Genomic DNA, 27,407 nt, shown 5'->3' on the forward strand with positions numbered 1-27,407 from the left:
TTGCTGGGTGGGAGGGTGTGGACATCTAAGGCTAAACTGCCCACCACCAGTGTATAATGATGTCTGTTTCCCTAGCTCTTTTAAACATGTGATGCTATCAATCTTTTTCATTTTTGCCCATCTAGTGGGTGAAAAATGATTCTAATTGGTGTTTTAATTTGTACTTACCTAGTTACCAGTGAGACTGGGAATCTTTTCATGATTGTTGGCTATTTGCATTTCCTGTTTCGAGAAATGTCTCGTTTTTATTGTTTTTTTTTTTTTAAATATATGGTAGAGTTTTATGTATTCTGGATATCAATCTTTTGTCATTTATATCTGTTTTAAGTATTTATTCCTAACTTAGTGCTTTTTTAATGTTGATTCTTGCCTTTTAACTATATGGCACTTTGTCGAACCATAGACATTTGAACGTATCTGTCTTTCACTATGTGTATTTTGTATTTTGTGGCTCTCATTCCCTATCTGAGTGGTTCTCCAGTGGGAGATATTTTGCCTTCCAGGGACCATTTGGCAATGTGAGGAGACGTTTTTTTGGTTGTCTAACGGGGGTCATCTACTGAGCGGAAACTACAGATGCTGCTAAACATCTTACAATACACAGGAAAGCCCTCCATAACAAAGAATTGTTCTGGACTAAAATGTCAATGGTATTGAGGTTGAAGAGCCCTGTTTTACCCTAAGGCACATCAGGGTTTTCTCTCTCTCTTTCTCTCTCTCTTTTTTTTAATGTTTATTTTTGTGAGAGACATAGTGCAAGCGGGGGAGAGGCAGAGAGAGAGGGAGACACAGAATCCGAAGCAGGTTCCAGGCTCTGAGCTGTCAGCTCAGAACCCAAGGCAGAGCTTCAACTCGTGAACCATGAGATCATGACCTAAGCTGAAGTCAGATGCTCAACTGACTAGGCCACCCAGGTGCCCCTAGGTTTTCCTCTTATGAGTATATTCTCTTCTATAAATTCTTGTATGTTTGAGTTTTTCTTTAATTCCTCACACACATCCAGTGTGTATGTGTGTGTGTGTGAATGGTGAGTGCATAATTATCATTTTCCCAACAGTATCACTCTGAATATTAAATCTATCCTTGACCCATTAATCTAAAATGTCACGTTTATCATTTACTACTTTCTCACACCCACAGTCTGTTTCTGGACTCCCTTCTGCTTTGTGACCTGGTTTTCTGTCTTGCAGGACCAATTCCACAGTATCCTATGTTCAATACATATTTTGATATCTAGTGGGATAAATACTCCCTTATATTATTACTGTCATTTTATTGAAACTCATATACTTTTTCAGCTCACATACTCATTTAAAAAACATTTGTGGGGCTAATCTTAGAATTTCTTTTCCTGACTTTTAGAATTAGCTTGTCAAGTTTTTTTTTAAATGGCTTTATTGAGATGTAATTTATATAACTCATTGTTTAAAGTATACACTTCAGTGGTTTTTTTGTGTGTGTATTCACAGTTGTGCAGCCATCACCACAATCTAATTTTGGAACATTTTCGTCACCCCAAAAAGAAACCTGTGCCAGTTAGCAGTCATTCCCCATTTCATTCCCCAGTACCTGAGCCCTAGGCAACCACTAATCTTTCTGCCTTTATAGATCTGAATATTTTGTATAAATGGAATCATACAATTTGTGGTATCTTGTGACAGGCTTTTTTCACTCAGCATAATGTTTTCAAGTCTCATCCATGTTGTGGAATGTATCAGTACTCATCATTTTTTTTTTTTACCCCTGAATAGAATTCCATCCTATGGTGTGTTTGTTTCCTAGGGCTACAGTAACAAAGTAACACAAACTGGGTAGCTTAAACTAACACAAATGTATTCTCTCACAGTTCTGGAGGCTAGAAAGTCCAAAACCAAGGTGTAAGGAAGGCTACTCTGTCTCTGAGGCTCAGGGGGAGAATCCTTTCTTGCCTCTTCTTAGCTTCTGGTAGTTGCTGGCAATCCTTGGCATTCCTTGGCCTGCTTCTGTCTTCACATGGTCTTCTTCCCTGAGCGTCTGTCTTTACATGCTAAATCTCTCTGTGGGAGCCTGTTTCTGTGTCTCTTCTCCATTTAAGGACACCAGTCCTATTGGATTAAAGGCCCACACTACTCCAGTATGACCTCGTTTTAACTTGATTATGTGTGCAAAGACCTAATTTTCAATAAAGTCACATTCACAGGTACCCCTGGGACGTCAACATATCTTTTTCAGGGGCACAATTCAACCCATAACATTATGGAAATGGTATATTTTATTTATCCACATCGGCTGAAGGACATATACACTGTTTCCACTTTTTGGCTATTATGAATAATGCCCTTAAGTATGTTTTCATTCTTCTTGGGTATATACCTAGCAGTGGAATTGCTGGATCATATGGCATCCCTATTTTTTTTTTTTTTAATATTGTTATTTATTTTTGAAGGAGAGAGAGAGAGAGAGACACAGAGCATGAGTGGGGGAGGAGCAGAGAGAGGGAGACACAGAATCCGAAGCAGGCTCCAGGCTCTGAGCTGTCAGCACAGAGCCTGACACGGGGCTTGAACCCACGAACCGTGAGATCATGACCTGAGCTGAAGTCGGACGCTTAATTGACTGAGCCACCCAGGTGCCCCAAGCATCCCTATGTTTAACCATTTGAGGAACTGCCAGACTGTTTTTCAAAGCAGCTGCACCATTTTATACTCCTACCAGCAATGTGCGAGCATTCTAATTTCTCCATATTATTGCTAGCACTTATTATCTGTCTTTTTGATTAGAGCCATTCTAGTGGGTGTGAAGTGGTATCTCATTGTGGTTTTGATTTGTATTTCCACAATAGCTTTTCAAGTGCTTATTGTCCATATGTATGTCTTCTTTGAAGAAATGTCTGTTCAGATCCTTGCCTGTTTTTAACCGATTTGTCTTTTTTTATTATTGAATTGTAAGAGTTCTTTATATATTTGAGATACATGCTTTTGCCAGATATATGCTTTGCAAATATTTTCTCCCATCCTAGGGTTGTCTTTTCATTCTCTTGATGGTCAATTCATTTTTTAAAGAGTTTTCAAAAATTAGGTTGGCATTGCATTTATATGTTATTTTGAATATTTCTGTGAAACAATCTTCTCCTTATGAAAAAAAGTAGTTATAGTACTTTTTGCAGAAAGTTGATGAAAGGATTACATGAGCAATGTATACTTGATTGTGTATAATATGTGGTACTTAGCACATGATACATGCTCTGCATATGATAGCTACTATAATATATCTCTGCTCCTCCAGTCTTCTATATCTTCAGTAAAGTTTTCTATTTTTCTTCATATCAATCTTGCACATTTCTTTTGGGTTTATGCCTAGGGTTGTGTGTGTGTGTGTGTGTGTGTGTGTGTGTGTGTGTGTGTATGGTTGTTTTGTGTGTTGTTTTTAAAAAGTGTATGTTGCTATTATGAGTGAATTTTTTCTGTATATTCTTATAGTGGGTTTGGAAAGCTATTGATTTTATATTCATCGAACTTTCAAAATGATAAGTTGTAAAATTTATGACTTTTCTCCTTATGTAGGTGATACTAATGCAGCCATTCTGTTAGGATACATGGTTCTTTTTTTTTCTTTCTTTCTTTCTCTTTTTCTGTTTGTTTTTCTTTTTAATGTAAGCTCTACCTCCAGTATGAGGTTTGAACTCATGGCCCCGAGATCAAGAGGCGTATGCTCTTCACGTGACTGGGTCAGCCAGGTGCCACCCCCCACCCCCACCATGGCCCTTTTTCGTTCTGCCTTCTTCTGCACTGATTTGGATCTTCTTCCCTTCCCAGATCACTGTTGAGTCTCCCAGAGGTCTTCCTGTCTCTTGCCTTACTCTTTTCCAGTCTAGTACCGACACAGCCACCATGGTGTTCTTTGAAATATGAGTCTGATGCTGACACTCCCCTTATAAGTCTGTTACTGGCTCTCCATTACCCATGAGGTTTTATCTTGTAAGGTAATTTTAGGGCCCTCATGACTCAACCTGTATCTACTCATTCCAGCATCATCTGTCTCTGTTTCCTTATATGTACATTATGCTCTGGCACAGCACTGCCCAAATACAATATGAGCCCCATAAATAAAGTTTTCTAGTAGCCACATTCAAAATGTAAAAAGAAATAAAGCGAACTTAATTTAATAACATGTTTTATTTAACCTAGTACGTCCAACTGTTATTTCAGCATACATATGAAAAAGCAATGTAGAAGTCATATAAATAGAAATTATAATAGAAGTTCCTAGGGGTGGGAGAGATGGAATGGGAAGTTGTTGTTTAATGTGTACAGAGTTTGTGTTTGGGACGATGAAGAAGTTCTAGAAATGAATAGTAGTGATGCTGCTCAACACTGTGAAACGTAGTTAATGCCCCTGAGTCATACACTTCAAAAATGGTTAAAATGGTAAATTTTGTGTTAAGTATATTTTACTAAAATAAAAAAGGTCCACCTTAAAAACTCGGTGTGAAAATTGTCAATAACATACTTTTACTTTTTTTGTACTGAGCCTTCACAATTCTGTATTTTACACTAACAGTACGTGTTAAATTTGCTTGAACCTTTTCACCTATACTGCGCTGCTCTGTGCCTTCCGTGTCCTCGCACATGCTGGGCCCCCTGCCCGGAGTGCCTGTCTGCTGTCTGCGTGTGCACCTGGGCAGTGTGTGCTCATTTTTAACACCAGCACCAATCTCAGATGCCCTCTCTCCCAGCGAGTGTTTCTGTTGATAATACCCGCACTCCTTCCTTTTGGCCATCCCCGTGCTGTGTGTGCTTCTGTTGTTGGTGCTCTCTCACTGCATGGCAACTTGCTCACCACGTGAATGTCTCCTTTTCTGAATCCTGCATTTCTGGAAGCGGACGGTGCCTTTTAACTCTTTTTACCTAGAGTCCGGCGCAATGTGTGGCTTCCTGAAAGTGCTACATACACGTTTGCTGAATGAATCCTTTGGCCGGGAAAAAACCTGCACAAAACCTCTCCGTGTAAAAATGGGTTTATACGTTTTTTGAATGTTGTCAAGAGTTCCCTCCTGCTTGCTCCTTCCAATTTCCCTGTGAGGCCTTTCTTTTACGTGGGCCACACATGACAAAGAATAAGTTGGGAATCTTACCATATGCCTGGGAACTTCATATCTGAGGGAGTCCTTCTCAATGGAAGCAAATCAGTAATATTTTGTAAAGCTTTTTCTACTTTAATGTCACCTTATTTTAATGTCATGAAATACGGAGATAGTGTGAAATGCAAAAGAAAATGAAAAAAATGAGAAAAAAACACGTGAGAAGATGTTATTTTCTTTGAAAACAAAAATTCACTTATCTATGCAAAATGATGTTTAAGTTGAGAGGGAATGCACAATCAGGATGCAGATTGGTCTCAGAGGATGAAACATTTGGACATTTGGCTGAAACAAACAAGATGAAATTTGAAAGAAATGTAAAGTTTCGGATTTCAGTGCAAAATATAAATCATAAATATATGAAGTGGGGAACTCGTTTTGGTATCTGTGAATTTTAATTTACCACAAGCTTTATGTGACCCACCATTGGGTTTCTTGTACTCAAAAACAAATCATTTGGTACAGCATCCATAAAATATAGGGCCCAGACCCTAGGAAGTAATAGTACCAGTGTCATTCACACCAGTTGGACCCTATCTCAAGTACTGAGTGCTGACCTGGGTGCCACATTTAAAGAGATCCATTGACAAACTTGGAGGTGTTCAGAGGTATCTGCCCACAACGATGACCTTCCCAGGTCACTGGAAGGCTGCTTAGATTAAGAAGAATGTTCTAAGGGGAGTCCTAAGGGCTGTCTTCACGTATTTCACAAGCTCTGAGGAGGGAGTAAACACTGTCGTCACTGCAGAGGCTGGACTGAACATCAAAGAGAGCAATTTCTAAGTAGGGAACTTTTGCAAAATACAAGGACTTTCAACAAAAACTCCCCTTAAGGTACTGAACTCTGTTCCTAGAAGGATTCAGGTAGAGACCAGGTCAAGATCTGTTAAGACTAGCATGGAAAGGATTCTTGACTTGTGCAAGAGCTTAATTTGCCTTCTAAATTTTAACTCTATAATTCGTTGATTTCCTTTAATAGGAGTTCTGTGGTATCTAGTAAGAACTGGCATTTATTGAACCTTAATGTCCTAGCCAATCCTGTGTTGTAGAGACTATCTTTCCCATTTTGCCAGTGAGGAAACTGAGACTTAGAGAAGTTCAGCTTACACTTAGAGAAGAAGTTCGGGGAATTGCCCAAGTTCTATAGCTAGCAAGTGGCAGGGGCTGTGTTTGAACCCAAGGTATTTGACTCTAAGGCCCATCTCCTTACCCTCTACCTGAAGCTGCTCCCTGAATATGTTAACATATTTGTTTCATTCATTAAAATGTGATTTATTTCAGGAATATAATCACGTCTTAAGTGTTGAGTGGGATATGTACACGGCCTATCTCTGAAAATCATGAATTAAAAAAGTATTTTTCTTATTATGAATAAATATACATACTTGCATAGAATTTGAAAAACCAAAGTTATTCATAAGCCTACTACCCTTCGGTAACTACTGTCATTAATTTGATGTTCAATTACTGTGTCCAGTTTTAAAAAAATAAAAGCAGCAGATTGTTTCAGTCAGGGGAAATGTTGAGGCACTGAAAGCTTTGGATACCAGAGAGTGCCCATAGAGAGGTATCTTAGTCTGTTTGGGCTGCAAAACTAGAATACCACAGACCGGGTGAATTATAAAAAACAAAAATTTATTTCTCACAGTTCTGGAGCCTGGAAGTCCAGGATCAGGGTGCCGGCCTGGTCAGTCCTGGTAAGAGCTCTCCTCCAACAGGCAGACTCTCCACTTCTCACACTGGCAGAGATCAGAGAGAAGCAAGCTTTCATAGGGTACTAACACCATCCACGGGGGCTTCAGCCTCATGACCTCACCGCATTCTCATCAGCTTCCAGAGGCTCCATCTCCTAGTACTGCCACACTGGGGGGGGGGGGGGGCGCGAGTTTCAACATAGGGATTTTAGAGGGGCGCAAACATTCCGCTTATAACACAAGATTTGATTTTTCTCACTTCTAGCCCAGTATTGAACCATAATGCTTCTCTGTGGCACCAAGGCTCACTCAGTAAGGGGAAAAATACTTTTTTCACTGGAATAAACAAATTTTTGTAATATGATGATTGAAATAGAGACATCATAAAATACAGTACCTGGAATTGAGTTGTATTCATTCGATGAATATTTATTGTTATCATCTCTGTGGCAATTGTTGGATATGCATATATATGTAGTATTATATATAGTATAATATATATACTATATAGTAAATATATAGTATATACTATATAGTAAACATATAGTATATACTATATAGTAAACATATAGTATATACTATATAGTAAACATATAGTGTATATATATATATATATATATATATATGGGTGTGGGTGTGCATATATATGTAATCTTGAAGAATCTATATTATATATAGTATAATATATATACTATATAGTAAATATATAGTATATACTATATAGTAAACATATAGTATATACTATATAGTAAACATATAGTATATACTATATACTATATACTATATACTATATACTATATACTATATACTATATACATATATACTATATACTATATACTATATACATATAGTATATACTATATAGTAAACATATAGTATATACTATATAGTAAACATATAGTGTATATATATATATATATATATATATATATGGGTGTGGGTGTGCATATATATGTAATCTTGAAGAATCTATATTATATATAGTATATATATATAGTAAACATATAGTACTATATAGTATAGTAAACTATAGTTTATATATATAGTATATATATATACTATATAGTATATATATATAGTAAACATATAGTACTATATAGTATAGTAAACTATAGTTTATATATATAGTATATATATATACTATATAGTATATAGTTTACTATAGTTTACTATAGTAAACTATAGTAAACATATAGTACTATATATAGTACTATATGTATAGTAAACATATAGTATATACTATATAGTAAACTATACTATATATATATATAATATATATAAGTATAAACATATAGTATATACTATATATATATATAAGTATATATATATATTTATAAATATATATAAGTATAAACATATAGTATATACTATATAGTAAACATATAGTATATACTATATAGTATATACTATATAGTATATACTATATACTATATACTATATACATATATACTATATACTATATACTATATACATATAGTATATACTATATAGTATATACTATATAGTAAACATATAGTGTATATATATATATATATATATATATATATATATATATGGGTGTGGGTGTGCATATATATGTAATCTTGAAGAAGCCAGGTAAGGTCCCTGTTTTCATGGGGTTTACAGTCTGGTGGGAAAGATAGACAATGAATAAATCAACAATTATCAGGCAGGCCAACAGGAAAAAAAAATTTGACAAATATGTACACCTGGGTAACCCAAGCCCCCATCAAGACATGGAATGTTATACAATTCTGGAAAGTTCTCTCTTGCCTGAAATGCTCTTCCCTAGAATTTTTCCTGACTGGCTTTTTTTTTTTTTTTTTTTTTTTTTTGATACTCAGTGTTCAGCTTAAATGTCTCTTCCCTGTAACTCACCCTACCCCCTAGAGGCAGCTAGTGTTCAGATCTTTTTCTACCATAGATTAATTTTAGTTGTTCTGGAACTTTGTATAAATAGAACCATACAGTAACTCTTTTGTATCTGGCTTCTTTCACTCAGCCTAATGTTGAGATTCACGCATTTATCAGTAATTCATTTCTTTTTGTTATTGCCAAGTAGTATTCCATTGTATGGGTGTACCAACTGGACTTTTTCTAGGGTTTGGCTATTATGAATGAAGCTGTTATGAACATACTTATACAAGTCTTTCTGTGGATAGATTTAATTTATCCAGCTTGGGACTCAGAGGACTGTACTAAATCTGATGACCTCCATCTCAACTCTTCATTACATGGATGTCGAGATTCTCAATCTGTCCCCCATGTCTCTGCTATGTTTTCTACATCTTTCTCTCTGTGCTACATTCTGGGTGAGTTCCTCAGATTTATCTTCAATTCACTTACTCTCTCTGTCTGATCTACTATTTAACCTGTCTATTGAGTATTGAAGTTTTAAACAATTTTAGCAAGTATTTTTTTGTATGTAGAATTTCTACTTTATGTTGTCTCCTGTTCATGTTTCAGATTTTATTTTCCTTAATTTCACTGAGTGTTATTTAAGTTCCTTTCAGATTTCAGATATGGATGTTTTTGTTTGATTCTTATGTGAAATATTTTTATTGGCTGTAGGGTATTTTAAAATTTTTGTTTTGTTTTGATTCATTTGTGAGTACTCTTCTAGGGACTGGTGTTGTTGGAAGTACTGCATGTTTCCTGGGTGGTAGAAACACACACACACACACACACACACACACACACACACACACACACACATTCCAACCGAATTCACAAATTCTAACCATTTTCGCTTTAGTTTCTTTGGTTTTCAATTTTTTTAACGTTTGTTTATTTTTGAGAGACAGAGAGAGAGACACGGGGCGAGTGGAAGAGGGGCCGAGAGGGAGACACGGAATCCGAAGCAGGCTCCAGGCCCTGAGCTGTCAGCACAGAGCCTGACATGGGGCTTGAACTCACGAACCGTGAGATCATGACCTCAGCCAAAGTTGGACACTTAACCGACTGAGCCACCTAGGCGCCCCTTAGTTTTAGTTTCTTTAAAGCTAGTTTCTTTAAAACTTAGAGTTTCCTTTTGTGAGGATAATGTGAATTTGGGCCCTCTACTGCCTCACAGTGCAGGCCTGGGAATCTGCCTTCTCATGAGGAGTTCTGTTCATACTCTCAGCCTTGGGCGGGTGCTTGCCTGGACCATGTAGTTGAACCCTTTCAGTTTCCTGTTCATGGACAAGGCAGCACTTCCCGGGTCCCAGCTGTGCCCTGGGCCTGTGGCCTAGACTTCTGGCCATGAACTGGCAATAAAGCCCAGCACTGAGGCTGCTAGGAGTTCTGGTCTGTGCCCTCCCCCCACCCCCACATATCTCCCACCCAGGAGTTCCAGGGTTCCCTGTTTCCATTTCTGGCAGCTGATGATTTCCCTTTCTTTTGAGTTTAACTCTTTATTAAACATTTATATTTTTGATGTTTTCTCCAGCATTTTGTATTGTTTAAAGTGGGAAAGGGAAGAGTTTTTTTTTTTTAAACGTCTTTTCAGATTATTTTAACTAGAAAGTTGTGCAAATTCTTGAATCTCATTAAGCCTTCAGTAAAAGTACTGGAGAAAGTACATGAGTACTTAGCACTTAGTACTTCTGCAATAAAGTAAGTATTTTAAAAATAACACAGCTATTTTCTTGTTTTCATTAGCAGTGTAATAATTGTGTGATTTCATTTTTTATCCCCCCCCCCGCCCGGTTAATCCATGCCTACATGATTATAGCCCAGGGTTGTTGTAACTATTAAATTATTTAAAAAATAATTGTTATTGGAGTGCCTGGGTGGTTCAGTCAGTTAGGCATCCAACTCTTGATCTTGGCATGATCTTGTGGTTTGTGTGTTCGAGCCCCATGTTGGGTTCTGCGCTGACAGCACAGAACCTGCTTGGGATTCTCTCCCTGTCCCTCTCTCTCTGCTCCTCCCCTGCCAAAACGAATAAATAAACTTAAAAAAATTATTATTGAAGCTTTGAAAGATGATAAAAATAGTACACCTTCAGTGGGAAACTCTTGGCCATAGAAAAGTGTAGGCAGCATCTAGCAGGTCACCGTGTCTTTGGGCAATACAGATTGTAGGCCAGAATCCACAGGTGGGTGGCACGGAGCCCAGAGTGTTTTTGTTTGGCTGGCACAGTGAATTTGTTGCTGACACTTAAAAATAGTGACATTTCACATAAAATTTAGATACCTGACTTCCCTTGAATAATGGCGTTATATGACTACACTGGGCCTGCTTCCCAAATGGGATCAATTACTTTGTGCCGAACGGTGTCTGCCTCATGATCGCCCTGTGTGACTGAGGCTAACAGCCACTTACCATTTATTGTTACACATTTACTGTCGTTATGTAAGTAGTACAGAAACAGCGCTGTATGTCCATTTCTCTGTCAAAAATAGGAACACAAAAGGTAGATGGAGAAAACCGTGTGCTATAGGAGAAATGGAAGAGAGACTGTTATGTGGAGTTTCCCTGACTGAAATGATCTGCCATTCTTATTGTTTATTTAATTGTGTGAAATAATTGAACATCACACTGATAACTGGTTTCCTAAGGGTAGAAGGATTATAATTAATTTTAATTTTTCACATTCCATACACGTATATATATGTTCAGACACCCTGTTAATGCCTGATTAAGGGAGCACTGGGCAGCTGGTAGAATGCAGGGGCGTTTTCTTGGCTGAGAATGAAGACCGAGAAAGTACAAAAGTGAAAAAGTAAAATATCACTTTTTCCATGTGGAAATTTGTAGCTTTTTCTTTCTTTCTTTTTTTTTTTTTTTTTTGTTGTTGTTGTTGTTTAGTTTGTGGACACATGGATTATAAGTGGAGCGCTTTTTAGGGGAAAACATGTTTCCATATAGGTTTAAATTCTGTATATAAATATATTGTTGCCATTTGTTTTGCAGATTGTGGGATTACTGATATGCTTTCCTAAGCCGCAAAAAAGTTGAAGATGTCTAAATACTTAACGGCTTTGACAGTAACCACCCTTGTCGGTGTGGCTGTGGGGGGGTTTGTCCTGTGGAAGGGCATCCGGTGCCGGAGGAGCAAAGCGAGCCTTGACCCCTGGCAACGGCGGAGGCAGCAGCAAGCCCCGGGCAGGAGGGAGCAGCCCCCTCCAGCAGACGACCAGCTGCACTGCGGTGCCCCCAGAGCCTCATGGGAGGAGAAGATTCTCGAAGCAAAGGTGGTGACTGTGTCTCACGAGGCAGAGTGGGACCACATCGAGCCATTGCTTAGGAGTGAGTTAGAAGATCTCCCAGTACTTGGAATTGACTGTGAGTGGGTAAGTTAAAAAGCAAAAATAAACCATGTAAATCTTTTCTGCTTTTCTAACTAGGGACCTTGAATAGTCAAGTAGAGGATAAGACTAAAGGAGAATTAGCTTCTTCTCAACTAGCTCATAAATAGAATTTAGCAGACGGAGAAGCTGCTTCTCTCGTCAGGAGAGGAGAGTGCTTAAAATCATGGGTTCTGGAGTGAGACAGATCTGTCCGAGTCCCATTTTGACCGCTTATTCTGTGAACTCAGACAAGCTACTTACCTTCTCAGAGGCTCATGAACTTGTTTGTCATAGGGCTGTAATGGTAGCTCCCTCCCAGGGCTTTTCAAAGGAGTCAAATAGATAAGCCCTATAAAGGGTTCAGCATGATTTTCACATATAGTAAGTACTCATTAAATATTAGCTACTATTAATATTTTAAATAGTATTTTCATAAGGATGCCATGGAGAAGTTAGTTAAGGAAGTCTATTTAAATGGGAATTATTACACAAAGTAGCATTTAAAGAGATAACATTAAAATCTGAAATACTGTTTGCTGTCAGCCAGGTACTTTGCTGTTTGTTTGCAGCATCTCATTTAATTTCCACAGTAAATCCCGTGTGGGAAGATTCTATTGTTACCTTCACTTTACAGATAGGAGATGGGAGGCATAAAAAGGTAATCGCCGTTTGAGCCCAGGGCTTTCCTAACCATCTGGTTCGTTTTTCTAATAGGTCTTCTTTGGGGAGAGTCGTTACATTGTTGTGATGAGGATCACAGGGTGCATCTGTTCCTCTGTCATTCTGATTCACGGAGTGAACTTTAATCTCCTTGAAACAGAAGATATTACATAACTATAAATAAATCATAGTTATCATTCCTTGTTGATGTATGTCTTATCCGATATATGTCTTTTGGATATGTAGAATATGGCCTACGGCCAGGAAGTGTAATCAGAAGAGGCCCTAAGCAGAATAGCTGCCACCAAATCAGGTCCCAGATTTGGTAAGAGGTCAACCAGATGCCAGGGATGACCACGAACGAGAACACTTGACAGCGTCCAGAAGGGTTTAGTAGTCACCCAAGACCTTACGCCCGCTCAAGGGATTTCATCGTATCAGCAACAATAGTTTTTTCTGCCAGTGAGCATGGGTCATCAGGACAGCATTGGACACTTCTGGTCGATTCTGTATACGAAATTCTATCATTTTAGAAATAGTCCAACAATAATAGAAGAAAACATCACTAAACAGTGAGCTGTAGTAGATTAGGAACATTCACTTTTGCCAAGCGCCTTGATTTTCTAACTACATGAAGTATAACTGCAGCCGCAGGGTAGTCTGAAGTGAGTGGTTAGTAACAGCGGTTGATTTAATAATGTTTAATTAGTAGCAGAGATGTGAATAAGTTAAAGTGGCAAATAACCCAAAACCCACTTCATTTTGGCTTTGGATAAGTATTGAATTCATGCTGGATGCCACATCTTCAGGTGTGATTGCATTTCCCTGTTTGCTGCCACAGAAAAGCTTTATGAAGAAAATTATTCTTCCTTGGTGTCGCCATTCTTCCATTTCCCTTTCTCTTTTTAAAAAAATTTTTGTTTTAAATGTTTCTTTATTTTTGACAGAGAGGGAAACAGAGTATGAGTGGGGGAGGGGCAGAGAGAGAGGGAGATGCAGAATCTGAAGCAGGCTCCAGGCTCTGAGCCATCAGCACAGAGCCCGATGCGGGACTCAAACTCACCAACTGTGAGATCATGATGTGAGCCAAAGTCGGATGCTTAACTGACTGAGCCACTCAGGTGCCCCTCCCTTTCTCTTTTATTCACTTGTGTGTGCTTGTATAGTTGACATTTTTGTTCTTGTCTAATACAGTGAGTATTTGTTTGGATTTACCAAAATGTTTACCTTTTTCTTTGCTCATTTTTTCCTTAGGATCATTTTCTTTAAGGTCATTCTTAGAAGTTTATGTCTTCAAAGCTCATTAAACTAGTTGTTATTGTTCTTGTTTTGAAAGTGTCTTTAGTTTGCTCTTAAGCTTGAAAGAAAGGTATTTTACTGGATACAAAATTCTAGCATGGCAATTTATCATCATTTTCAAGACAGTATTCCATTGTCTTCTGGCTTCTGTTGTTGCTGTTTAAAATGACTATCAGACTAAGTGTTGATTCTTTGTAGGTAATCTAACTTTCTGTAGCTCCTTTTAAGATCTGCACTTTGAGTTTGTGGTCCTGAAGATTCAGTATGATGAGGCTAAGTGTTCTTTCTGTATTACCAACATGGGATTCTGAGAGATAGGTAGAAATGAGGATTGACATCTTCTATCAATTTTTATTTTATTAGTAGCATTTTTTAAAGAAGTCATTGCATTATCTTTCTTTTTTTTTAAGCTTATTTATTTATTTTTGAGAAAGACAGAGAATATGTGTGTGAGTGGGGGAGGGGCAGGAGAGGGAGGGAGGATCCCAAGCAGGCTCCATGCCATCAGTGTGTAGCCCGACACGAGGTTCGAACCTACGAACGGTGAGATTCACCTCTGAAATTGAGAGTTGGACACTCAACCGCCTGAGCCACCCAGGCGCCCCTCTTTTATCAATTTTTGAATTCTCTTTGCAGATTGTCTTTACCCTGTTTGTTCTTCTCTCCACCACCACCACCCCCCCCTTTTCTTTCTCATCTTCTCCCTCCTCTTCCTTTTTTCTTGCTGTAATTTGATCAGCTCTATTCTCAACTTTTTATGTTATCCTACACATCTGGTAATCTCTTTTATATTTAACATATTGTAGTCTCTATGGATTCATTTTGCACGGTTTCTTTAGGTCCCTTTTACAGTCCCCTTTTTCTTTATTTAGTTTTGTCTAATCTGTTTTACTTGCCCCTGAGGTCTTTTTTTTTTATCCTTTTTATTGTGAAATAAAACACATCAAGAAAAGTGCCTGAACCGAAAATAGCTAAATGATTTATCTAAAGAGAACAGCTGTGTAACTAGAAACTAGGTCAGGAAATAGAAGATTGCTAGTACCCCACAAGCTCCGCTTATAATCAGTGTCCCCCAACAGTTATCATTATCCTGATTTTATAGTATTTACATTCTTGTTTTTCTTTATACTTTTACCACTTATGCATGCATCCCTAAGCACTGTAGTTTAGATTTGCCTGCTTTTTAAATTTAATATATGTGGAACTGTAGAGTCTGTATTCTTTTGTGTCTGACTTCTTTTGCTCAACATTGTGAGATTTATCTATGGTGTGTGTGACTGTGATTCTTTGCCATATAGTAATCCCTTGTATAAATATATCATGATTCACTTCATCCATTCTAATATTGATGGGCATTTGAGTTTGTGGTTTGGAGCTCTTACAAATAATGTTGCAATAAATTTATGGACACAATATTATTGGGCATATGTATCTAGGAGTGGAGTCCTACATCATAGAATTGTGTGTATGTTTAACTTACATGGATAATACCAAACTGTTTGCCAAGGAGGTTTTAACTAATATACCCTCCGGTCAGTATTGTATGAGTGTAGCTAGCCATTGTTCGGCTGTTTTCAGAAGTGGTTATACTGATTTAACCTCCCACCAAGGCTGTCTTTGTCTGTATCTCGTCAACAGTTGGTACTGTTAGATTTTTATTTTTAATTTTTGTTTATTTTTTGGTACTGCCAGATTTTTATTTTTATTTATTTGGGACTGTCAGATTATTTACTTTTTTACGAAGCCATTTTTTAATGCCTCTTTATTTTTAGAGAGAGGGCATGCATGCACAAGTCAGGGAGGAGCAGAGAGAGAGGGAGAGAGAGAATGGCAAGCAGGCTCTGTGATGTTAGCCCAGAGCCTGACATGGGGCTCCATCCCACGAACTGTAAGATCATGACCTGAGCCAAAATCAAGAGTCTGACACTTACCTGACTGTGCCACCCAGGCACCCCCACGTCTCCTTTTTCCATTCATCAGTTGATGGGCACTTGGGCTGATTCCATAATTTGGTTATTGTAGATAATGCTGCTATAAACATTGGAGTGCATATATCCCTTTGAATTAGTATTTTTGTATTCTTTGGGTACTGCAGTTGCTGGATTATAGGGTAGTTCTATTTTTAACTTTTTTGAGGACCTCCATACTGTTTTCCAGAGTGGCTGCATTGGTTTGCATTCCCATCCACAGTGCAAGAGGGTTCCCCTTTCTCCACATCCCCTTTCTCCACAAGCCTCCGTGCCTGTTGTCTCTTGTGTTGTTGATTTTAGCATTCTGATGGGTGTGAGATGGTATTTCATTGTAGTTTTGGTTTGCATTCCCCTAATGATGAGTGACATTGATCATCTTTTCATGTGTCTGTTGACTATGTGTAAAAAATGTCTATTCGTATCTTCTGCCCATTTTTAAATTGGATTATTTGTGTTTTGGTGCTGAGTTTGTAAGTTCTTGATATATTTTGGAATCTAACCCTTTATCAGATATGTCATTTGCAAATATCTTTTCCCATTCAGTAGGTTGCCGTTTAGTTTTGTTGATAATTGCCTTTGCTGTACTATAAAGTTTTAATTTATTTATTTTATTTTTTGGTTGAGCATCTTTTTACATTTTATTGATCATTTAGATATCTCTAAGTGGCAAGTCTCTTGCCCCTTTTTCTTTGATTTGTCTTTTTCTTACTGATCTATTATAGGAGTTCTTTTTACATTCTGGGTATGAATCCTTTGTGAGTTAAATGTATACCTCAAATGTTTTCTCCCATTCTGTAAATTGCGTTTACATTATTATTTTTTTAAGATTGTATTTTTTTTTAAACATTTTATTTATTTTTGATACAGGGAGAGACAGAGCATGAACAGGGGAGGGTCAGAGAAAGGGAGATATGGAATCTGAAACAGGCTCCAGGCTCTGAGCTGTCAGCACAGAGCCCGACGCGGGGCTCAAACTCACGGACCGTGAGATCATGACCTGAGCCGAAGTCGGCCGCTTAACCGACTGAGCCACCCAGGTGCCCCTTAAGATTGTATTTAAAAAAAAATTTTTTTTTTAATTTTTATTTTTGAGAGAGACTGTGAGCGGGGGAGGGGTAGAGAGAGAGGGGGACAGAGGATCTGAAGTGGACTCTGCGCTGACTGCAGGAAGCCTACTGCGGGGCTCGAACTCACAAACCGTGAGATCGTGACCTGAGCCGAAGCCGGGAGCTCAACCAACTGAGCCACCTAGGCACCCCTTAAGAATGTATTTTTAAGTAATCTCTACACCCAGCATGGGGCTCGAACTCATCACCCCATGATCAAGAGTTGCATGCTCTACCAACCGAGCCAGCCAAGCACCCCGCCTTTACATTCTTTTTAATATTATCTTTTGATGATCAGAAGATCTGTATGGTACAGTTTAAGAAGTCTTATCCTATTCCTATGCATAAAGATATTTCCTGTATTATTTTCTTGGAGTTTTATGGCATTAATCTCGCACATTTAGATTTATGATTCACCTGAAATTCATTGTGTGTGGGGGTGGGGCTGCGAGGTAGGGTCAAGTTTTATTTTTCCCTCATATGGATATCCACTTGTCCTACCTAGTACCATAAATTGAAAAGATAAACCTTTCCTCACTGCTCAGCAATGCCTCTTTACCTCAGAACATATTATCTGTATGAATAGATCTGTTTATGGGCTCTCTAATAGTCTGTTTTGCTATTCTTGCACCAGTGATCACAGACTTAGTTCCTGTTGTTTTTTTTTTTTTTTTAATTTTTTTTTCAACGTTTATTTATTTTTGGGACAGAGAGAGACAGAGCATGAACGGAGGAGGGGCAGAGAGAGAGGGAGACACAGAATCGGAAACAGGCTCCAGGCTCTGAGCCATCAGCCCAGAGCCTGACGCGGGGCTCAAACTCCCGGACCGCGAGATTGTGACCTGGCTGAAGTCGGACGCTTAACCAACTGCACCACCCAGGCGCCCCTTAGTTCCTGTTGTTTTATCATGACTCCTGATACCTAGGACAGTGATACTTGCTATCTTGTTCTTTTTCCAGAATATCTTCATCTTAGTCCTTTGCATTTCCTTATACTTTTTAAAACCTGCTTTTCAGGTTCTACAAAAAAAATTCTTGATATTTTGATTGAGATTGTATTGGCATCAGTAGATCAATCTGTGAGGAATTAACTGCTTAGAATATTGAGTTTTATAACCTAGGAATATTTATTTAGATCTCTAATTTCTTTTAAAAATCGGTAGTTTTCTGTGATTTTAAAAATTCTTTATAAATGAAATCTTTAAAATTTTTTTGTGTTTCTGGTATATGGAAATGCAGTTGATTTTTATATATTTCTCTTCTATTAAGGACCCTTACTAAACTCATTAATTCAAATTACTTGTAGATTCTTTTGGATTTTTGTGTACACTCTTATATCATTTGAGAAGTGACCATTTTCTTTCTTTCCAGTCCTTACATCTTTTGTTTCTTTTCTTACCTTACTGTACTGACTAGGATTACAGTGTAAGTGCCCAGTAGAAGTGGTGACAGTAGGCATCCCTGACTCATTCCCTATCCCAAAATGACAGCTTTCAGAGGTGCCTAGGTGGCTCAGTCAGTTAAGCATCCGACTTCAGTGAGGTCATGATCTCACGGTTTGTGAGTTCGAGCCCTGCATCAGGCTCCCTGTTGTCTGCACAGAACCTGCTTCGAATCCTTTGTCCCCCCCTCTCTCTGGCGGTCCCCCACGCTTGCTCTTTCTCTTTCAAAAATAAGTAAACATTAAAAAAAATTAAAAGACTAAATAAATAAATTTTTAAAAATGACAGCTTTCAACATTTTCATGTTGAATACGATATGTGCCATGTTCGGCAATGCCGATGTTTGTTTGTAGATCCCTTTACCAGATTAAATACATTGAATTCTATTCTTGGTTTGTTAAGAGTTGTTTTTTTTTTTTTTCATTATGAACAGTTGTTGAATTTTATCAAGTACTTTTCTGTATTTCTTGACATGACTATGTAGTTTTTCTCCTTTATTCTGTTTTTGTGGTGAAAGACATTGGTGTTTTAATTTCTGGAGTAAATCCAAGTTGGTCCTGATGTCTTTATTCTTTTTATACATTGCTGAATTCATTTTGCTAATGCATTTTAGAGGATTTTTTTAAAACTATGTTCATGAGAGTGATATTGGATTATAATTTTCTTTTCTAGAAATGACCCTGTCTGATTTTGAGTAAAAGTTATATTGGCCTCACACAACAAGTTAATGTTGTGTTCTCTGGAAGAGTTTCTATACGAATTCATTCTTTTTTGGGCACCTGAGTGGCTCAGTCAGTTAAGCGTCTGACTTGATTTCAGCTCAGGCTTTGATCTCACAGTGGTGAGATCAAGCCCTTTGTTGGGTTCCATGATGAGCATGGAACCTGCTAAAAATTCTCTCTGCAGGGCGCCTGAGTGGCTCAGTTGGTTAAGTGTCCGACTTCGGCTCAGGTCATGATCTCGTGGTTCACGAGTTCGAGCCCCGCATCGGGCTCTGTGCTGACAGCTCAGAGCCTGGAGCCTGCTTCCGATTCTGTGTCTCCCTCTCTCTCTGACCCTCCCCCCATTCATGCTCTGTCTCTCTCTGTCTCAAAAATAAATAAACATTAAAAAAAATTTTTAAAAAATTAAAATAAATAAATAAATAAATAAATAAAAATTCTCTCTGCTTCTCCCCATCCCCTGCTTGCATGCATGCTCTCTCTCTCTTTCTTTCAAAAAAAAAAAAAAAAAGATTGTCATTCTTTTTTCCTTAAATATTTGATTAGGATCTACTGGTGAAGCCATCTGCAGTTATTTTTTTTTTAAGGGAAGTGTTTGAATTAGGGATATCATTTTTTAACAGTTTTGGGGCTCTTCAGATTTTCTATTTCTTCGTGTCTTTTTTAAAAAAAAAATGTTTATTTATTTATTAAGTAAGTAGTCTCCACATCCAACACGGGACTTGAACTTGCAACCCTGAGATCCAGAGTGGCATACTTTTCCAACTGAGCCAGCCACGTGCCCCATATTCATGTCTGTTTTGATAAATTATATTTTTCATCAGAATCTTCTTTCAAATTTTAAAATTATGAGCATAAACATGTTTATAATATCTTCAGGTTTTTTTCCCCAATCAGAAAGATATGTAGAGTTGGCTCCTTTTTCCTTCTTGACATCATTAATTTTGCTTCTTTCTTTTTTCTTGATTTCTCCTTCTATGAGCTTATCAATTTTATTAGTCTTTTCAAAGAATCAACTTCTCACTTTGTTGATCTTCTTTATTGTATGTTTGTGTTTTATTTCATTGATTTCTGCTCTTTCTCTCATTTTTTTCTTCTACTCGCTTGGGTATAATTTGCTCCATTTATTCCTCAAACTACTTTAATCTGACTTGCTACTATACTACTCCACTGAAACTGATCAAGTTGATGGCTTTCTTGTTTTCAAATCCAGTGGACACTTATTTAATAATCCAGTGTTATTCTAGCTGTCAAAAGCACCTGCACAGTTCCTGCATAAGACATTCTTCTTGGCTTTCGTGTCTTCATACTTTTCTGTCTCCTATCAGTATGATTCTTTCCTCTTTTCCTTCTTTTTTTTTAAATTTTATTTATTTTCATTTATTATTATTTTTAACAATTTACATCCAAGTTAGTTAGCATATAGTGCAACAGTGATTTCAGGGGTAGATTCCTTGATTCCCCTTACCCATTTAGCGCATCCCCCGTCCCACAACCCCTCCAGTAAACCTCTGTTCTCCGTATTTAAGAGTCTCTTATATTTTGTCCCCCTCCCTGTTTTTATATTATTTTTGCTTCCCTTCTCTTATGTTCATCTGTTCTGTGTCTTAAAGTCCTCATATGAGTGAAGTCATATAATATTTGTCTTTCTCTGATTAATTTCGCTTAGCATAATACCCTCTAGTTCATCCACGTAGTTGCAAATGGCAAGATTTCATTCTTTTTGATTGCCGAGTAATACTCCTTTATATATATGTACCACATCTTCTTTATCCATTCATCCATCGATGGACATTTGGGCTCTTTCCATGCTTTGGCTATTGTTGATAGTGCTGCTATAAACATGGGGGTGTATGCGCTCCTTTGAAACAGCACACCTATATCCTTTGGATAAATACCTAGTAGTGCAGTTCCTGGGTCGTGGGGTAATTCTATTTTTAATTTTTTGAGGAACCTCCATACTGTTTTCCAGAGTGGCTGTACCAGCTTGCATTCCCACCAGCAGTGCAAAAGAGATTCTCTTTCTCTGCATCCTTGCCAACATCTGTTGTTGCCTGAGTTGTTAATGTTAGTCATTCTGACAGGTGTGAGGTGGTATCTCATTGTGGTTTTGATTTGTAGTTCCCTGATGATGAGTGATGTTGAGCATTTTTTCATATGTTGGCTGGCCATCTGGATGTCTTTGGAGAAGTGCCTATTCATGTCTTTTGCCCATTTCTTCACTGGATTATTTGTTTTTTGGGTGTTGATTTTGGTAAGTTCTTTATAGATGTTGGATACTACCCCTTTATCTGATATGTCGTTTGCAGATATCTTCTCCCATTCTATCGGTTGCCTTTTAGTTTTGCTGATTGTTTCCCTCGCTGTGCAGAAGCTTTTTATTTTGATGAGATCCCAATAGTTCATTTTTGCTTTTGTTTCCCTTGCCTCCAGAGACATGTTGAGTAAGAAGTTGCTGCGGCTGAGGTCAAAGAGGTTTTTGCCTGCTTTCTCCTCGAGGATTTTGATGGCTTCCTGTCTTACGTTTAGGTCTTTGATCCATTTTGAGTTTATTTTTGTGTATGGTGTAAGAAAGTGGTGCAGGTTCATTTTTCTGCATGTTGCCGTCCAGTTCTCCCAGCACCACTTGCTGAAGAGACTGTCTTTATTCCATTGGATATTCTTTCCTGCTTTGTCAAAGATGAGTTGGCCATATGCTTGTGGGTCCATTTCTGGATTCTCTATTCTGTTTCATTGATCTGAGTGTCTGTTTTTGTGCCAAATGTATATTTATTTTTGAGAGAGAGAGTGCAAGCAGAGGAGGGGCAGAGAAAGAGGGAGACACAGAATCCGAAGCAGGCTCCATCCAGGCTCTGAGCTGTCAGCACAGAGCCCAACGTGGGGCTTGAACCCATGAACCATGAGATCATGACCTGAGCTGAAGTCAGACGCTTAACCCACCGAACCAGCCAGGTGCCCCTAAAGAGATTTTTTTAAAATAGACTTTTTAATAGTGTGAATTTTACTAATTTTTAAAATTTGGTACAAGTTTTTAAATATGTGGAAACCAAAATAATGGTAATGTTAAACATGTCTGGGGATCAACAGATGTGTCCATGGACCACAAATTTATGTCTTCTAATCAACATTCTTTTCTTAAGTGATCTCGTCTGCCTTATAGCTTTAAATACCATTGACATGCTGATGACTCTTAAAATTAGAACTCTAGCCTTTTATGTCCACCTGTCTACTTGGGGTCTTCCCTTCAAAGGCTAATAGTCATCTCAAACTTACCATGTTCCCAACAGAACTTTTGAGTTTTCTTCCCAAACCAGTATTATCCTTAGTCTTCTCTACCTTTAAGATGAAAGTCAGGGAGACATTCTCCCCACTAAGGGCTGACCAACAGAAATGATAAGATTGAAAATCAGACACAAACAGGCAATTATGGTATGCTGAGTTTCTTCAGTGGTAACATATGTAGAAATTCATAGAAATGGTTGTGGAAATAACATAGCATTCTACCAGATAGAGGTATGGGTTTCAAGATCCCCCTGAATTACTCATGGTAATGTATAATTATATGTAAATCACATGTACAAAATGAGGTTTCTGCCATGTTTGAGAAGCCAAAAGATGCCTTTCTCTTGGGAAGGTGGGGATGGACATGTTGAATATCTTTCTGGCCCCTGGCTCCTGCCTGATGTTTTCTAGAGTCTCTAGCTACAGATGTCCTCGCTCGATGGATGCAAATAATTGGTGCACTAAAGATTGAATGAAGTGAAGGTCGTTTTCCAAAGAGCATTGTTCTACAGGCCCAGGCTTCAAGCCTGCTGGAGGTCTACATCCTTTTCCTTACTATTAACCCTTTTCTGGTAATACTTCCTAGTGCTGTCTCCAGAATAGATGTTGCATCCATGCACTTCTCTGCCTCTCCTCTGCTTCCTCCCTAGCCTAAGCTTCAAGGGTCTCTTCTGTAGACCTTTGTGGTACCCTCCTGAGTTGCCTCCCAGCTTGGACTCTTGTGCATCTACGGTCCCCGCACGCCGTATGGTAACCAAAGTGAACTTTTAAAAATGAAAATCAGATCATGTCAGTCCTCTGGTTAAAACCATTTCATTGCTTTCAGTAAAACCGAGATATCTTAATTACTTACGTTTACTTAGGGACTTACATGCTCTGGCCTCTCTCAGCATCTCTGATTTGTCTCCTATTCTCTTCCCATCCTATTTTTTTTTTTTTTTATCCTCCTATTGTTACTTTCTAGCCTCATTAAGGCTTTATTGTGTCACTTAAACAGGATAAGCTCATTCATATCTCAAAGCCATGGTCTAAATTTAACTGAAACATAAACTCCACAGACTAAGAATGCTTATTAATCTGTTCAAGCCCAGAAGATGGCCTCAGATCATTCTTTACTCTCTGCTGCCACCATGGGGTCATTTGAAGAATTGTGGGCTTTTCCAGAAAGTTGTACAGCTCTGGACTTTTAAGAATCCTGAAGCCCAAATAGATTATCCACTGGCCCTCAGGAAAGAGACTCTTTAAACCAGTGCTCTCTAAGTGAATCACTGGAATACAGAAAAAGTTTCCATACAAAAATTTTGTCCAAACTTTGATGCTTCATGGCATCATTCATTAAAAGTTTTTACTTTTGTGTATGTTTAATATTATCTGTGACATATTAGTATAGTACTACATGTTTATAATGTATAAAAGCATATGTATATATATGTTATGTATGTCACAGACATTTTTATGAGTTGACTAATCTAAAGAACACTGGATTAAATAATGCTAATGAAATTTAAATGTGTCTTTTTTTGTTGTTTTATTAAATATAATGTTGGTAGGCCAAGGATTCCATTGTTTTCCATAAGTAGTCAGTGATGTCAAGGCAAAAAGATACTAGGAAGCAAAGGGGGGGAATATGAGAAATAAAGACTAGATTAGATGTCTTATTCTTTTTTTTTTTATAAATTTTTTTTGAACGTTTATTTATTTTTGAGACAGAGAGAGACAGAGCATGAATGGGGGAGGGTCACAGAGAGAGGGAGACACAGAATCTGAAACAGGCTCCAGGCTCTGAGCTGTCAGCACAGAGCCCGACGCGGGGCTCGAACTCACGGACTGCGAGATCATGACCTGAGCCGAAGTCGGATGCTTAACCGACCAAGCCACCCAGGCACCCTTAGATGTCTTATTCTTTAAGCCAAATTGACTCTGCTAAAAGCATTATTCTTCCAATGACACATTCCACATAAATTGGGTACCTATTTGAATCATAAACATTTGAATTCCTAGTGGAAAAACTGTATGTGATCCATTGGATCTTAAGCACAATCCCAAAACAGTATTAAAAAGACTTATTTATTTAAAGTATTTATTTATTTAAAGTATTTTAGACAATGGAACACTACTCAAAAGATGTACAGAGATCCAGCCTTAGGAATTTGCAGTGAGTATTATGTCACATTAACAGTGCTAAATATTAGAAGAAGAGATGTATAGCTTTTTCTTGGAGAGCTGGTATATGGAGGAAGGGAATTCTTCACTGATAAAAAGCCACATCTGGATGAATTGTTATAGAACAGGAACCAGTAGTCAAGTTTCTTGTAGGTCTTTTTTGACCTTGGCTAAGCCCTAAGAAATAGACACCTTAGAAATCAAACTGGCATGCTTTGTTTGAGGATATGGAAATAACCCTCATTGATAAAGCACTGCCTGAGGAAGGAGATCCTAAGATTTTGTGAGTTGGGCCATGATTTTACTTAGTGAAGTAGAAGTCAAAGACAACGGCTCTCTGGATTTTGTTTTTAACAGAAGGTCTGTGATCTTAACTATTTCCTTTCTGTGGTTTTGGTAACCTCAACTCTGAAATATCCTACCTCTGATTACTTGTAACAGTTTGAGTCACTCCTTTGGTATTTACCATGCAATTTGTGTGGATTGTACCCTACTAATAAGGCTCTAATCCCTAAGGCAGGTTCCATCTGTTACAGAACTTCATATCCACGGTGGCACCTAGTACAATGCCTAGCCCTCTGATACATAGCAGTGAGAGAACTGCATTGCCCAGAGCAGTGTTCCCTGCTGTGAATATTTCGGGCGGATGATTGGTTGTCGTGACAGGCTATCTGGTACCTTGTAGGATATTTGGTAGCATTCTGGCCTCTACCTGTTAGATACTTGTGCACTGGCTCTCCAAGTTGTGACAACCCAAAATTTCTCCAGACATTGTCAGATGCCCCTGGGATGTGGGAGGGGGGTGCAAATGAATCTTGGTTGAGAACTGCTCTTCCAGATTTGGGAATTTGGGTTCTAGTCCTAACTTTGTCATTATCCCTCCTCGTTCAGGCAAACTGCTTCACCTGTAGGTCCTAAATTTCCTGTCCCGAAAAATGAGAAGGATTGGAATTTATTGGATGTTTAACCTGGGTTCAGTGGATAGCTTTAGAGGACTTTTCATTAATGTGAATTTTGCATGTAAGTTTTTCTAGGAATGACCTCTTAGCTGTCAGCTCTTTTCTCCAACTTTGAAGTAACTATCTGTTACCTCAAAAAGATTAAAACTAGATCAGTTAATATAAAAAGTTATTTCCATCTCTTAAGATATAAGGATCCTAGCTCAGGCTCAGTATACATTTTTTTTTTCTTAGTGAACACCATTTGTGATCATAAAATGCTGAGAAAGCACCTTGGGCTACCAGGATTTATTATATTGGCAGTACCACTTACTTCTGGTACTGTATTTCCTACCTCTTTTCAAAAATTGGATCTTGAGGCAGTGACGATAAGGTAAATGAGTAGAGTTGCTAGCATGCGTGTTGGAGAGTCTGGGTAACGAAAAGGGTGTTTATCATTTGGCGCTCTACCTCTTAGACTTTTTTCACTTAGATTTTTAAAACCAGTATGTTTCACGTGACTCAGCCCCCACTCCTCTGTGTCACCATTTATGGACTGCTCACATTTCAGGCTCACGTTTGGGGCCCTCAGTAACCTTTGTTTAGGCTGCTGCTTCACAAAGTCCATTGTGCTTGCTGGCATCGGCTCATCCTTCGATTTGAACCAAAATTTGGCCAGCCACTTCCCTTGGGAAGTTAAGGAATTACTTCTTAGACTTTTTCTTGCCAGTTTCATGTTGTACTTGGTGCTGTGGTAGGGTATGAACTGTGGCCCTGTTTTCCTCTTGCAGGTGAATTCGGAAGGCAAAGCCAGTCCCCTGTCACTCCTTCAAATGGCCTCCTCGAGTGGCTTCTGTGTCTTAGTTCGCTTGCCAAAGTTGATCCGTGGCGGAAAAACACTACCAAAAACATTATTGGATATTTTGGCAGATGGCAGTATTTTAAAAGTTGGAGTAGGATCTTCAGAAGATGCCAGCAAGCTGCTGCAGGACTATGGCCTCGTTGTTAAGGGGTGCCTGGACCTCCGGTACCTAGCCATGAGGCAGAGGTATGGTTTGTATGAGTGCTTCGATTCCTGTAGCTGCGGGGCAAATACTTTAGCAAGATTTGTAGATTACTGAAAACGCTAATGAAGCATCTAACATTTTTTAGAAGCCTAGAGGCTTCTGAGATGCATATAAATTTGTGAGGAAGAATTCCAACTTCTGAGAAGACTGCAGTTATCCACGGTTGGTTTTTTCAGATGAAACATCGATGAGGTGCCCACCATAAGCTACAGGTTGTAAACTGATGGCCCCACCAGCTAAATTAGGACTGCAGGTTTTGTTTTTGTTTTTTCCCGTATGATATATTTGGGGATTTTTGTGTAAATCCAGAAGATTTAATGTAAAAATCTGTATTTTGGACTGCTTTTGAAAAATCAGATGGTTTGACTACGGGAGGTCAAATGGTTCTACATGGTGACAATTGCTGGGGAGCAGTTGGCCTCTTTAGAGGCGCATGTTCTGTTCAATTTGCAGGAGTCCCACCTCTCTTTGTAACCCCAACTCATCCTAATAAGCATTTGAGTTTGCAAACCCTGCTTTAGGCCAAAAAATTTGGTAGACCTAATCCTTTACTGGGAGGAGGAGAGATTTCCCTTTTCCTTGGAATTCTGTTCTTACAGAAATTCTATCCTAACTTTTTTCTCAGGGAGTCAGAATTACCTCCTCATGTATAATTACAGGTCCTCATTT

The 27,407-nt window shown here is 38.3% G+C and overlaps 1 protein-coding gene across 4 annotated transcripts in view; it reads left to right on the plus strand.

Annotated features, from left to right (window-relative positions):
• EXD2 (exonuclease 3'-5' domain containing 2) overlaps positions 1-27,407 on the plus strand; it is a 90,495-nt gene that overhangs the window by 36,974 nt on the left and 26,114 nt on the right. For 3 of the 4 annotated variants that reach the window (XM_053224616.1, XM_027066026.2, XM_015068438.3), the window contains 2 exons: positions 11,713-12,092; positions 26,463-26,719. In XM_053224616.1, the coding sequence (XP_053080591.1) occupies positions 11,760-12,092; positions 26,463-26,719 (590 nt within the window). In that variant the 5' untranslated portion in view covers positions 11,713-11,759. Of the gene's footprint in view, positions 1-8,975; positions 9,126-11,712; positions 12,093-26,462; positions 26,720-27,407 lie in introns of all 4 variants that reach the window. The other variant, XM_015068439.3, reaches the window with a different exon arrangement.

The sequence above is a fragment of the Acinonyx jubatus genome, chromosome B3 (genome assembly GCF_027475565.1).
Source record: "Acinonyx jubatus isolate Ajub_Pintada_27869175 chromosome B3, VMU_Ajub_asm_v1.0, whole genome shotgun sequence".
In the NCBI taxonomy this organism is placed as follows: Eukaryota; Metazoa; Chordata; class Mammalia; order Carnivora; family Felidae; genus Acinonyx; species Acinonyx jubatus.